The sequence below is a fragment of the Chinchilla lanigera genome, unplaced genomic scaffold (genome assembly GCF_000276665.1).
Source record: "Chinchilla lanigera isolate Chin_1 unplaced genomic scaffold, ChiLan1.0 scaffold00005, whole genome shotgun sequence".
Lineage (NCBI taxonomy): Eukaryota > Metazoa > Chordata > Mammalia > Rodentia > Chinchillidae > Chinchilla > Chinchilla lanigera.
The window spans coordinates 21,369,502-21,384,345 of NW_004955406.1; the positions used below are offsets into that span (position 1 = coordinate 21,369,502).

Consider the following 14,844-nt stretch of genomic DNA (forward strand, 5'->3'; position numbering starts at 1 on the left):
GTTTTTCTCCGGTACCGGGAACCGAACTCACGACCTTGCGCTTGCCAGGCAGGCGCTTTTGCCGCTGAGCTAAATCCCCAGCCCCCTTCTGCCCTTATTTCTGTGAAGAGGTTTTTAACGGCTTTTGTGCTGTCTCCAGCTTTTTCACTGACTCCTGTCAATCTTATGTTGTTCTTCTCTGCATCATCTTGTAGCTGTTGGCTGGCCTTTTCATAGTCTCTTGTTATTTTTAAGATATCTTTCTTTTTGTGGTCACTAATTGTAATCCTGTCTTTGAGGTCTGGTCTTTGCCTTCATTAAATCTGTTGCGTACATTTTCAGTAGAATTTTTAATCTCCTGGATTTCTGTTTGGATCTGCTTCATTGATTCCCTTTCTCTTCTATGTTGAGCATTTGTGGTTTTCATAGTTTTTCTAAGCTCTTCAATTTTTTATCTGTTTCTGCTTTAATATCTTTCCTTTTGACCATCATTTCTTTTTGTACCTTAGAGATTATTTTTTCTCTAGCCTTTTCTGTTTGTTTTGTAACTTCTGCTGCTATCATTTCAGAGAGTTCCAGTGGTTGGCTTTCAATTTCCTCTATCTCTTTGTCCAATGTGGGCTGGGAGTTTGGTGATGCATTTTGCTTCTTCATCTTGTCATTTTTTGTTTTCTATTTTTTGTTTTGTTTTCTATGTTAATGCTTAAGGAAAAAAAATGCTTATGGATTTCTTATGTTATATATGCTTTTTCCTTGATGTTGAGGTTTCCCCTAGGAGATGTCTGTTCCTTAGGATGTCTTCTAGATGTAGGTGGTTCTTGGTCTTTATGTCTACCCCAAGAACCTACCTTCCCAATATATTAAGAATGTGAAGTTGGCTCAAGACCTAGTCCTTTGCTACTGGACTACGGTGATAATTATGACCCCTTAGAATTGCAGTGCTGTCATACAGGGGAGAAAAATTGATTATAACAGGTATGACATCCCAGTTGAAGTAGTACAGTTAGCAATCCAATAGACTCAAGCACAGCCTGGCTGCTGAGAAACTATGGTAACTATTAACCTTATACCTTTAACCATAGGAGCAATTTCTACGGTTATATGAAATAATCCAATATGTACCAGGAGTGTGCAAGCAACGATTTTCCACTTATTAGAATGATTTTATCCTGTTGTGGGGAGGAATTAAGAGAGATAGGGGGTAAGATGGAGAGATAAATGAGGTTAAATATATTAGGAGCTAGGCGAGAGAGCAAAGGATGATCATCCAAATTTTGGGTAATTGTAAGACACAAGAGGTACGTGTGGGAAGAGAAAACCTAGAAGTATTGTTGTGGATTTTAAGGAGAAGAGACAGTGTTTACTTGCATGAAAGTAGCATAAAATCAAGTGCAGTAGTTGATGAGAGGGAAGAAGAGAATGAATAGAAGCAAACCAAAAGAAAAGTTAGAGATCTAAGTCATGAAAGAAAAAGATGAAAAAGAAGAAAAAGAAAAAACAGAAAACAAAAATAATCACACACTGAAAAAATGAACAAACAAACATATAGAAAGAAAAGCAAAGCAGGACAAAATAGAACTGGGAGAAACAAAACAAAACCCAAAAAACAAAAACAAACAAAAGTAACCAACCCAGCCTGATACAAAGAGGAAACCCAGATGGAGAAACGTATAAGTAGCAAAATTCCTCTAGTGTCTGCAGTTCTGTGGTAGATCCAAGTCAGACCCAGAAATGTGTACTCTAGCCAAGTTTGCAGGTGGATTTGTGCTTGGTATGAGTCTGATCTTGGAATTGGATTTGGAGGATGGGCTTAGTCTTCTGTGGCTGGAGTTCTCTCCAGCCCTTTAGGGAAGGAAAAAAAAGGCGGCCCTACCCATCTGCTTCTATTCCACATGTCTTCATGCCCAAGCACTATGCTGGCTTACCTAAGTCACCAACTGTTGGCTCATATTATTACTGCTGCTTCAGACTCTTCCAAGCTGCTCTTCCCACTTCCCCATCTTGTGTGCTCCAGCCAGGGCCCTACTGTGTCACTGGTGATCTCTCTGGCCTATCCAGACTCTCTGGATGGAGCTCATGCAATATATATTATACAGTAACTTTTTAATTTAAACTACCTTGGACCTCTTTTTACATCAATTTTTATAGATCTGCTTCTTTCCATAGTGTGATTTATTTAGTCATACCCTTTTTTATCACATTGTCATTTTCATTGCTATAAGTGGTACCACAATAAACATTTTTGTACATGTGTCTTCACCCATTTGTGCTTTTCTATATCTATGATATAGAAATTAGAAAATGTATAGCTATCACTTCTCTGCATTTTGGCTAAGCTCAAATGTAGAAAAGGTCTAACTAAGGGAAATTTATCTGAGGAGTGCAAAGTTGGCTTAACACCCAATGCCCAATTAAAATAATAGACCATATTAATCAAATCTGGAGAAGAAGATGATTAAATGAAAAAACTTACTAGATAGGATCAACAGCAGATTCAAGTTGGCAGAAGAACCAATGAACTTGAAGATCATTCAGTAAACATTGTTTCATCTAAAGGAAAAAGGCAAAAGAAAAAAAATTAAACAGAACCTCAGAGACCCAAGGGATACCATCAAGCACACTGACATGTAAGTAATGGAAGTCTCAGAAGAGGAGAGAGGAAAAGGGACAGAAAAAGACCTGACTATATAATGGTTAGAAAGTTTTCAAATTTGATTAGAACAATTAATTATGACATATATATTGCATAATAAATTTCATGGAGATAACCTCCAGGAGACTTACACCTAAATACATCATAATCAAAATGTTGAAAGATAAAGCAAAGAAAGAAATCTTGAGTGCTGTGGGGGAAAAAAGCACTCAGCATATTCAGGGGAACTATAAAAAGATTAAAGTTTACACCAGAAACACAAGAGACTAAAAGTGGTAGAATAATATATTCAAATTAAACTCAATTGACATTAATAATAAATACTGAGCTATAAATAAATGAAAGAAAGAAAATAGAGAAAGTCAATGTAAAGAAGTTTGGGGGCATTTTTGTAAATCTCAATGGAAGGGCCAAACTGTTAGTTACACTGACCAAGGGAAAAAGAGAGAGAAAACAGAAAAAGGAAAGAGAGAGAGATCATCAAAATCAGATTGAAAGAAGAGACTACTAAAATTAATAAGGTTGTAAGGAAATGCAAGGAATGAGTTAGACAACTTGAATGCAAGAAATAAGTTAATGAACCTGAATCAAGGAGTAGAAAAATGTGAATAAATCTATAACAAAAAGCTGAAATATCAAACTATTTCTTGACATAAAGTCTGGTCTCCTTATTTACAAGTTGATCAAATCAGATATCTTTAGTCTTTAAAAATTGTCTCACATAGTAAACCTTATTTACAAGTTGATCAAATCAGATATCTTTAGTCTTTAAAAAAAAGGCTTCATTAGAGAATTCTATAAAATATTTAAATGATACTAATATTCCACAAGGAATATAATTCTTAAATAGAGTGAGAAGGAACACTTCTCAACTTATTTTATGAAGTTAGTATTATCTTGATCCCCAAACTAAACAAAACAATCATAAGAAAAGAAAACCATGAGCTAATACCACCTCTTGAATCTAAATATAAAGCTTGTCAACAAAATATTGGCTAATCAGCAATATGTAAAAAATGTAAAACCAAAGGAAATTTGTCTAAGGAATGCAAGGTTGGCTTAACACACAAACCCCATTTCTAATAATAGATCATATTAATAAAATAGAAGGGGTAACTTACATTATCTAAATTGATGCAGACAAAAAACTTTTACAATCCCTAGCACTCATTCATGCTAAAAACTATCAGTAAAAGTAGAATAGAAAGGAAATATGTCTTCTTCATAAAGTTCATCTATAAAAAAACCTGATACTATAAACAATTGAGATGTGTTATGTACATGTAACAACTTACCACAAAGAATGTAATCATGTACTATAAGCACATATTAATAAAAAATAAAAGCTGAAAGCCCTAATACTATCATATATATCATCAATAACCTAGAAAATATCATATATAATGTAATAGGCACATAATGGAAGAAGAACAAACTGGTCAACACATGGATATGTGTAGAGAGGCTGAAATAATAACTATGACATATAGATGAGGTTCAGCAGGCAGTTAAAATTTGGAAGTGGAGCTTGTGGGAACATAGTTTTACACTGTCAAGGAAAACTGAAATGATAGAAGCACAGGTTACCCAGGAAAAACTATCAGGCAAAAGAAAAAGAATTGTGGGTGAAATAACAGAGTCACCTTTTTTGAAGAAGAAGAAATCACCAAACAAAATTTATAAGTAACTACGTATCAGTCATTCTGTGCCTCATAGAAATTACTGTACCAAATGGGAATTGCTTTAAATCCTTAATGTAAAAGGAGAGTTTCTTTAAAAAAAATTACCCCCCTTTAAGGTATTCCCCCTCCTTTTTCTTTCAGGTTATCAAATGATTTGAATGAAGTATAGGAAGGAGAGATAAAAGTTCAAGTTCAATGCCAAGGGAGTAGACATTTGTAACCAATTCCCGTCTAAGAAACCCTTTCCCATTCCTTTATCAGAACAGAATCCAGGATCATTGGCCCCTTTCTCCACCAATGATACTGTCTTATTTTCCAGGAACTTGGCAGAAGTCCTCTTAAGTGCGCAGCACCTGCAGTTCTTCAGGGAGTTCCTTAAACAACGGAAAGCTGAAAACCCATTGCAATTCCTGATTGCGGTACAGAAGATCAGTCTGGAGACCAATGAGAAGATATACAAGTCTTCTTTGGAAAATATACTCAAGACTTACTTCCGTAGCAAACAGCCTCCTGGTATAATCCTTTCCTCCTGGCCCTGTTTCCTTCTCCCTGTAATGTCTAGGGAGGTATCTGTGAAGTAGTCTTTCTCAAATGAGCCCCCAGAGAGAGCAGAAGAGAATAGTGGTCACATGGGGGCAATATTCAGACCAAGAGTAAGAGGGATATTGAAAACAGAAAACAATAATAAATTCAAAGGCACACTACTAAGCAGTCAAATGCAAGACATTTTCACTTCTATCCTCTCATTTAATTTTATTTATCCTGAGAAAAAGAATTTTCAAGATTCTATCCTGAAAGGTAGGAATAATTGGTGAAACACAGTGAAGTCAACTACTTTTTCTAATTAGTGGAACTTGAATTCAAATATGAGGTTTTGCATCATTAAATCAAGAGCCGGTACAAAGGCAAGAGCTAGCTGTTTGCAAAGCTAGAGTGTCCGCCCTCTGTGGACTGTGAAGAGATTTGTACTGGGAAGGAGAACTGTCTGCCTGAAAATGCTTCACAAATTTTGTCTTATTTTGTCTTATTTTCTTGCCTAAGGTAGAAAGGGAAATCGGGCCCATGTACATCTAGCTTGGCCAAAAGCAGAGGTTACAAATAAAGTATTAACTTGTAATTCAAACAAAGAGTGAGCATAATCCTGTACTGGAGGTAAACCAGTCTGTAGCAAAGCAGTGTAGATAGATCTTCCTTGTTTGTCATGGTTGAATGGAGTTTTTGTGTGGTTTTGCTTGCAGTTAACCAAGATAAGGGCATAAATATTAAACTAAAAAACATAAAATTGTCCAGTCTATTTGTAAGAAATATTTATGTGTTAAGTTGCATGATGTTGAGTTCTGTAAATTATTTTGAAGGAGTTAGAGGAGAAGTGAGGTGCCCCGAGCCTGTCTTTGACGCTGCCCTTATGACTACTGATACCCTTGGATTCCCCAGCTGTCCCAGTAATTTCACTTTAGTCCTTTTCCTCTTATGCTCTTTTCCTAAACCAAAAACTTCAAACCAGCTGCAGAAATGAGTCCTTGACAAGTTTATTTTTTTTAAGCACTCATCTTCCAAATATGAATGGAATTAAACCAGTAGCGTATCTTCTGTATAAATACCCTTACACATAACATTCCAAATATGCTTTGAAGATTTTCAAGCAAAGTGTGGACATCTCAGTCAAGACAGATTGCGAAGGCAGAGCTGTGAGAGACTCTAAGATGAAAACAATACCAGCGACCTCAGAAATGGTAGAGGGTGACGGGGGCCTTCTCACTCTCTCCTGTATGTTTTCAGAAGAAATGCTGCAGTGCAACGCCCCTCTTATCAGAGAAGTTGTTCACATGCACTACATTGGCACAACCACACTGCTGATGCTCCAGAGCTACGTCATGAAGTCTCTGGAAGAAAAATGGTGAGTGTGCCCTGTGAAGGCAAGGATATTTTCTGGATTTTCTCACTGGCTTTTGAAAGCCACCTGAATCAAAGGTCTCATAATTCATTCTCATTGCCAGAGACCCCCTACAAAGGATAAGATCAAACTCATATTAAATCTTCCTGCTGCTCATGTCTCTCTCTCTCTCCTCTCTCTCTCTCTCTCTCTCTCTCTCTCTCTCTCTCACACACACACACACACACACACACGCACACACATTCTGCTTCCTTGCTTTAAGGTCTTAACAAGATACCACCCAGTAGTGAATAGAAAAGATCATTAACAAAGCATTGAAAGAGTATTTTTAAGTATTTTACCATCCTCCAATTTCTACCGCAACGTCCTCCAAAAACTGAGCTAAATTTCCCTTCTATGTGCCATGTTTTTGCCTTTTTTAAAGATATTTTTGGTCTCCCTTCTGGCAGGTTTAAAGAATATCAGGACCTGTTCCCACAGCATCCTCCAGAAGGCGAAACAGAAGTGCAGACTTCACAAAGGAAGCCTTCAAAGACAGCAGTAGCCCTGCAGGAATTCCAGGTCAGTGAGGAAGACAGTGAATACAAGACACTAGTGTCAAGAAAGCCACTGCCCAGGCATTGTTTGCTGTTCAAAAGATTATCTCTATTACCATAGTCACCAAAACCATTACTCTTTGGGGATTTTTTCTTTTTTTTTTAGACAGGGTCTCACTAGGTAGTTCAGACTGGCCTTGAATTCACTATGTAGCCTAAACTGGCCTCAAACTCATGAAGATCCTCATGCCGATCCTCATGCCTCAGCCTCCCAAGTGCTGGGATTATAGGCATGTGCCACCACGCCTAGAATGGAGGTGGGTTTTTAAAGCCCTGTTTTACAAGGGGAGATCGGAGGCTCAGAGAAATTGTCGCACTGAATTTAAAGAAGTCTCTCTCTTCTCTGCCTGTGTTTACAGCCAAATGAGTGATAGGCATAGGGGTTGAAGCCAGAATGTTGCATCTACCAGCTACTTAATCTTAAGCCCCCGACCTGTGTTTCCTGACCTTTTCATTGGAGCTAACAATTAGTCCTTCATAAAGATGTTGTGAGGATTAAATGTAATGAATGCCAAGTTCCTGGTACACTGTAAACTCTTAGTGAGTAGCAGCTAGAGTAACAAATATACCATGACTCTTTTTCTTTCCTTAGAAAAAAGGTTGGCTGAAAATGGTCTGCTTTATCAAGAGCTTTTGCAGCTACCGAAGATTTATAACAAATCCCAGAAAGTGCCAGGAATTTATTGATTATCTTCACCTTGAAATGCACAACAAAGAGAGTAAGTCACCTTTTCCTGCTGGTACTCTAGCCATATGGGTTAGCCAAGGTCATTGCTTTGGGTCAGGCATGTGAGCTAGAGTCTAGCAAGATCCCCTGTCCTGGGGACCAAGCCAGTCCAAGCAGGTCGAGACGGTGGCTTCTCCTCAGGGAGCCAGCAAGAGTGCTGAGTGAGTCATCTAAGGCATTGTGAGGTCTCACGCTTTGCAAAACAATTTTATTATAATGTTTAATTTGATCCTTTAAATATCTTTAATTTTTTCTGCTTACAATTAATAAAGGATAATATAGAGATAATATAAATTGAAGGAATATATAGTGCACAAGTGAAAATCCCTCAAGAGATAACATTGTAAACCTACAAGTCTAAGAAAGGAAAATTGTGAGATAATATGACAGGGACCTGATGTCATATTTAGTATGGTAACCCCAGGAAACCACAGGATCTGGGACAAGTGCTTACATGTTTGTAAAGTTTTGTAGTTACTTTCCCATCCTATACGTAACAGGGCACCAGAGAGATCCCCATTTCTAGCAGGGGGAGCACCATACCTACATCAGTCCCTCCTGGATTAGACTCTCAAATGAACAATTTCCAGGAAGATTAGTACACTCTAGATCTGAATTAAACAATTTTTAAATCCCAGCCAGGGACCTAGCCAGGTTATACTTGTTAGATCCAACCCCAAGCAGTTCTCTTTTCAGATATGAATCCCTGTGGATGGATTTCTTTGACTAAATCCCAGCCAGGGACCTTCTAAAATACGTGTTTTATTTTTCTTACATACAATCTCAATCTTGTAGAACTTCCATGCTTTTTTTTTCACTTCCTTGCATCTCTTTTCTTACTCTTTCTACTATCAACTTTTAAATTAAAATTTTTGTGTTTGACTTTATTTTTGTATTGCTTTTCCAATTTATTCCTAAATTACTTCCCTGATAAACTTTTGTTTGTTTGTTTTATTTTTGTGGTATTGGGAATTGAACCCAGGCCCTATACATCGAGCTACATCCCAGCACCTTTTTTTTTAATTTTGCATTTTGAAACAAGGTCTCCCTAAATCACTAAAGTGCCCAGTAGGCTTGAACTTGTGATCCTCCTGCCTCAGTCTGTCAGAGCTGGGATTACAGGCCTGTGCCACACACCCTACTTTCCCTGGTAAACCTTGAATAACAATCACCAGAACCACTGTCTTAATCACTTCCCTGTCGCTAGAACAAAATACCTGATATCAACAACTTAAAGAATACAGGTTTACTTTGAATCACAGACTGCAGAGGTTTTAGTCAGTCTACTGTCAGCTGACCAGCAGGCGCCAAGACAGAGGCATGAGGGAAGGGCCTGGGCAGAGGAAAGATGCTTACCTGATGACATCCAGGATGCAGATAGAGAAAGGCGGGGAGCTAGGAAGGGATACAGACCCTTCCATTCCGCCCCACTGTGACCCACCTCCTCTGACCACACTCTGCCTCCCAACATGCCATTGAGCTATTACTCACCAGTGGAATAATCGCTGATGATTATCACGCCCCACAGTCAAGTCACCTCCCAAAGCCCCAGCTATGAGCACATGAGGCTTTAGCACACATCTAGATATAAATCATAACAACCACACTGTCTATTTAGAAGGTCACATCAGCAATTTTCATAGTCCCTGCAGAAACCTCAGGGTATACCTTGTGTGATTTTGTTTGTATTAGACAAATACCATGCAAATATCCTTCAGTGTCAGCTTACAGGTTACTTCTTGTTGTTGTTAGTGTGCTAAGCAGACCTTTTCCAGCAATCTGCTAAGTCTAAGTAGGAGGCTGCACCCCGTGGTAGGACATGACCCTTCAATAGGCTGAAAGGATAGGTGTACAGTGTCCTTTCTTCATTGTAGTTATGCCAGGTTGAGGTGATGCCCAGGCTTAAGAGTAACTTGATCAAACCAGACTGTCATTATTTCTTTCTTCTCCAGATTTCTCCACATCACCCACTGTATCAGGACGTCAAACTCCACAGTCCACAAATGTCAGGGGTGGAGATCAGGAAAAGGAAGAAATAGCCCTTGTAAAACGTCGTATATATGGCCAGAGGATCATTGTCATCAATTTTGCAGTTAATGATTTATATTTCTTTTCTGAGATGGAGAAGTAAGTTTACCCTCTTTCCTTCCACTCATGGCTTTCCTTCCTTAAGCCAGCCTAGTGAAGCTTGGCTGGACCTGTAAGAGGCACAGTGATTTCAGTGTGATTTCCTGTGAATTTTTCCTGTGAAATTTTACAGTGATTTCCTGCCAAGTGGGACTCTCCTGACAATCTCAGTGACTGTGGTAACTCCCTCAAATTCTACCATGCTTTTCTCTAAGTTTCTAAAGGCTCTTCAGTATTCTGGAGTTTCCAATGTTGAAAGGCTCTTACCTATTCCCATTTTTCTTCATTATTTATGAACATGAAAGACGCCTTCTTATGTAATACCATTGGACCAATAGCTCCTCAGTTAAAGCCAGGAATTATCATAATACAAATTGTGTGTGTGACATTAAACAGATTTTTTTTTAAAGTTTAAACATACTAATAATGTTCATTCATTTAGTTGTGAAACTTTTACGTAAAATCAAAGTCAACCCACCAATAAAAATCCACAGCTTTTGTATAAACTCTAAACTATACCTAACATTCTCTCAACTAACTCTAGTTAAGATTGTTTTAAAGTAAAACAAGAATTGAAAGTTTACTGCAAACAATTTAGTCCTTTTGAACATTTATTGGTTGGTTGATTGATTGATTGTTGTGCTGGAGGTAGAACCAAGGACCTCATGTATGCTGGTTAAACACTCTTCCACTAAGCTATATCCTACCCCAGTCCCTCTGAATTTTTATATGTTTTTCAATACTTTAAATTTTCTTTGCCACACCTAACTCAACAGGAATATTTTTTAAAAATCTATTTGCCTTTGTAGGAACATTTCAAACATTCAAATTTGTTCTCATCAAAATGACAAATATTTTTTCTTTTTATGTTCGTATTTTGTTATTTTTCATGAATCATAAATTAAGAGTAATAACTATAACAGGTAAAAATATTTGGGAAGAAACATGAGCAATTCCTGATAAACATCTGCCTCAAGTAGCTGGAGAAGTGGGAGCAGGTACTAAAGATGGTCTACCAGTCCATGCTCGGCTTTCCAGTGGCACAGATCAGTGGGGTTTTCAGAAATGTAGAGCACCCAGTAAATTGTATTCCCGTTTGGCTACGAGATCTTTCACTGCACCCTCATGAGGGATTTAGTTTAGTTCCAAAAATGCCTATTGGTTGCTTAGTCTCTACTGAGCTCAGGATTTGGCATTTTAGGTCCAACAATATAAGACATGTTCTCTCTAAGGCCCCACACACTAAGGGGAATGGCAGTCGAGACACAAAAGTTAAGTGTCTTGGGATGGTAAGTGTTAGGTAGGGTCTGACACAGCAAGTGCCTGGAAGTAATTTTGAGTCCTTGGGTGTGGTCTTTTTGAACACAGGTCACCTAGGCTGAATTGTGAAGCATGAGGAAGGGTAAGTCAGATACCAAGTTGTAATGGGGAGGCAGTAGGGTGCAAAGAGCTGCCTGTCAGAGTGGTCAATGCTGCTGTTACACACACACACACACACACACACACACACACACAGAGTCTCTGCTCCCTTTCTCACCCTATGTAAGCCAGAGTAGCCTATTAAAATGCATAAAATCAGGGTATATCATTCTCCTACCTCAAATTCTCCAATGGCTTCACATTACTACTGGAATGAAATCCAAATGTTCCACTGCCTGAAGTACTCTGCATGAGTGGGACCCACCTGTATCTCAGAGCTTATCTCATGCTGCACAGAAAAAAGTAAGCTGGCTCCTGCTACAGGATCAGAAGGGGTAAAGCATAAAGAGTGGGATTAAAAAGGGGGGGGTTGTGTTGAAGAAATGCACTTGAAGAAGCACTTACTTTGTTATCTGACATATGGTCTGTGCCCAATCTGTATTTTCTACACCCTGAATTGAACCAAACAAATGAAGTCACAGTTGGGTGTACATTTGGCCCTATGATTTTCAGGCCAGACATAGGCTTGACATAGGCCAAATGCTTTACCTGGTTACTGATTTCATGTTCTCCATGCTGATTTCTTGCTTATTGCATCTTTTTAATAGGTTTAATGATTTGGTGAGTTCAGCTCAAATGCTGCAGGCAAACCGGATGTACAACGAGAATGATGTGATCCTAATGCAGTCCAAAATTAACATTATCTTCAGGCTCTTCTTACATGCTGAAGTTCCTCCAAGGCTGAGGGTAAGGAGGACTCCCACTGCACTTTGGCCTTTTGCCAAGAAACACCCCCCTCCCCCTATAAATACCCTGAAAGCTAATTGCAAGACACTCCCTAAGTCTTCGGCCAACTAACTCTCTTTCCTAGCAAACCCACAAAAAGTTCTAGCCTCCGGAGAGAGAGTGGTCTTGAGGACCCTGGGGGCCAAGAGAGGTTGTCTGCTTTGCCTGGAGCCTCTGCCAGTGACCAGCTCTCACTCTGTGGATAGGTGAACATCACTGAGTCCCAGAAGGATGCCATCCTTGCTTCCATTGCAGAGGGCCACCTCGACCGGAGCATGTTCCATGGAGCTATCATGTCTGTCTTTCCAGTCATTATGTACTTCTGGAAAAGGTAACTAGCTCCCCTTATCTGACAACTTCCAGGTCAAAAGAAAGAAAAAAATATATTTCTGTCTTCCTCCAGGTCTTAGCTTCATAGTTTCCTGCTTCATGGCAAGTATGATGATGGGTGTTCATATCCTATATTCCACACTTCACACGCCATCTCTCACACTGCACACTGATTCAGAGGTTGGAAGACAGAGACTGAGAACCAGAATGCTGGGTTCTTCACCTCTCCTCTTCCTTTGCTTGCCTGGATCAAGGCTGTGAGGTTTCCTTAGGCCTATTTTTCTCACCTAAAGGTGAGGTGGACTACATTTTCTTAGTGAGAAATTCTGTCAAGGTCACAAAACTGCTTATGTCTAGGAACCCCATGGAGGGAGTAAGCCTGAAGTGCTTTAATATTATATCCAAATCCCATCATCACTACTGAGGGTACAAAGTTGCTAGATGCTCCAAAGAAATACAAAACTCTCAGTTCAAGATAAGCAATTAGCCTTCCAAATAGCAATTGCTATCTAGCACCTAATTTTAGTTCTCCTAACCAGGACTAAATAAAAACTCATCGTGAGACTCTGAGGGACCAGAAACTTCTAGAAGACATATGTTTCTCCCGGGTTGGCTGAGCATTCTGCTCCCTCCACATATACTGTGTTTAGAAAGACAGGCTGCTTCCAGGAGGATTTGACTCCTTGATTTTCATATACTTTGAAGGGTTTGAGTCCCTGATTTTCATATACTTCTCCATAGACTTTATACAGAGATTTACACATGTGTATTATGCAAGCTGTGTTCATGTTTGTTAACCCAAAGGAAGTCCTCAACAATGCTGTGAAATCAATGGAGAAAAATAGTATTATCCCTATTTTACAGCTGAGGAAATTGAGATTCAGAGTAGTTAAGGGACTTGCCTCAGATCACTTGGTAAATGGTAAAACCAGGATTAGAAGTCAGGCCTCTTGGGCTCTTACCACCATAATGTATCGGTGGCATATTGAGAAGTCCGTGAGGGAGGCATGATTTAGTGAGATTTAGTGTGATTTTAGTGTGATTTTAGTGTGATTTAGTGAGGAGAAAGTGTTCCTGTGATAAAATAGCCTGCTCCTTGGGGAAGGAGGAGGAAGGGAGCAGGAAAGACCACCAGAGCCAAGGAAGCATGAAGATAAACTTAGTCTTAGCCAGGACTCACCAAAGGGTCCACTGCCGGGGCTGGATGAAGTGGGAATTTCAAGGGAAGAAGTGTTGTGAGATTTCTAGGAAGCAACAGTTCTCAGGCTACCATAAGCATATAGGTGGAAGAAGTCAAGGTCTATTCCAGGGAAAATCCATAGAAGGTGAGGGGCAGCAAGGCTCTTAGGAAGGAGCTGATGGAAGCCAGTCAGACACTTTGCCTGTGTCAGGAGGGTTAGAATGGAGATTTCGTAGTCTGATGCTTAAGCAAGTACCACAGGCCTGAGCACAGCAGATTCTTCACAGACTCATTTACTGTAGTTCCAGAAGGATGTCCCTACCCACAGCTCAAGCCAGCCCCCTCTCCCCTAGAACAGGTTTAGATAAAGAGGAGGCCCCAGAAGTGGGACTTCCAACAGGCAGCCCCCCAAGGCCAGAAGGCCACCTCTTCTCTGCTGGATACCGCATGCCCTTGGTGAGGAATGGCTCTCCAGGCATGCCCTGTCCTCTTTGTTGCAGTCCCCTCTGCTGATAGTCTTCTCCCTGTGACCAGAAGCCATTCTTCCCATAGGTTTTGTTCCTGGAAGGCGTTCCACGCTTATTTAAAATATGTAGGGAAGAAGTCCAAGGATAAAAAAGTTCCTCCTAAACCGATAAACAAGAACCCCCCGGGCAGTTCAGGTAAGCGCTACCAGGACCACAGCACCACTCTCTAGCAACCCAGACTTGTGAAGAGAAAGCCAGGGCCTGAAGGGCCAAGCATGAGACCTCACAGGGCACCAGGGGTGTTTGTGGAAACAGCAGATAGCTCCACAACATGGGCCTTGCGGAAACAGTAGGACTCAGAGAGAAAGGTCTTACCTGGGGCTGGCAGTGCTGGTGAGGGGAAGCCTCACCATGTACCACTCCCAGCAGTGGAGCTGAGGATGCCTGTGGGAGCACCTGTCACATTCTGCATGGCAGGCACCTGGAGGTGGTGACCTGCGTCACCCTTGTTTAGGAGACTGCTTGCTCCAACCAGCTCTTCAACCCTGCCATTTGAAAAGTAATTGTTTTATAGAGTTAAGTGGAAAAAATAATTAAAAACTAGATACATGGGATAGTTTTAATGTGATAGTATCTTTATATGTTGTCTTAGTTATTTTTCTCATTGTTGAGAAAAAATATCAGACACCTAAGTTAAAGCAGGAAAGGTTTATGTAGCTCACAGTTTGTAGAGGTTTCAGTCCATAACTGACTGGCTCCAAGGCAGGGTGGCTTGGCAGAGGGGCAACAGTTCATGGCAGCAGAAGACAGCAAAAGCAACAAAGAAAGGAAGAAAGGGGATGGAGGGAAGGAGAGGGAGAGGGAGGGAGGGAGAGAGAGAAGCCACTTTCTCTCCTGTTATAGTTGATACATTATGTGAACCTGAGAAGTTTAGTAGGTTAACTATGTGACTCAGCAGGGATCCAGGGTCTTTTTTTTTTTTTTTTTTTTTTGGTTTTTCTCCG

General features: G+C 39.9%; 1 protein-coding gene across 1 annotated transcript in view; it reads left to right on the plus strand.

Annotated features, from left to right (window-relative positions):
- The window catches only part of Rgsl1 (regulator of G-protein signaling like 1), a gene marked incomplete in the record, with an annotated part of 120,989 nt that overhangs the window by 94,956 nt on the left and 11,189 nt on the right, over window positions 1–14,844 (plus strand). Inside the window, 8 exon segments of the mRNA XM_013521438.1 lie at window positions 4,634–4,827; window positions 6,094–6,211; window positions 6,658–6,769; window positions 7,397–7,523; window positions 9,484–9,658; window positions 11,686–11,824; window positions 12,070–12,194; window positions 13,926–14,035. Coding sequence (XP_013376892.1) covers window positions 4,634–4,827; window positions 6,094–6,211; window positions 6,658–6,769; window positions 7,397–7,523; window positions 9,484–9,658; window positions 11,686–11,824; window positions 12,070–12,194; window positions 13,926–14,035 — 1,100 coding nt within the window.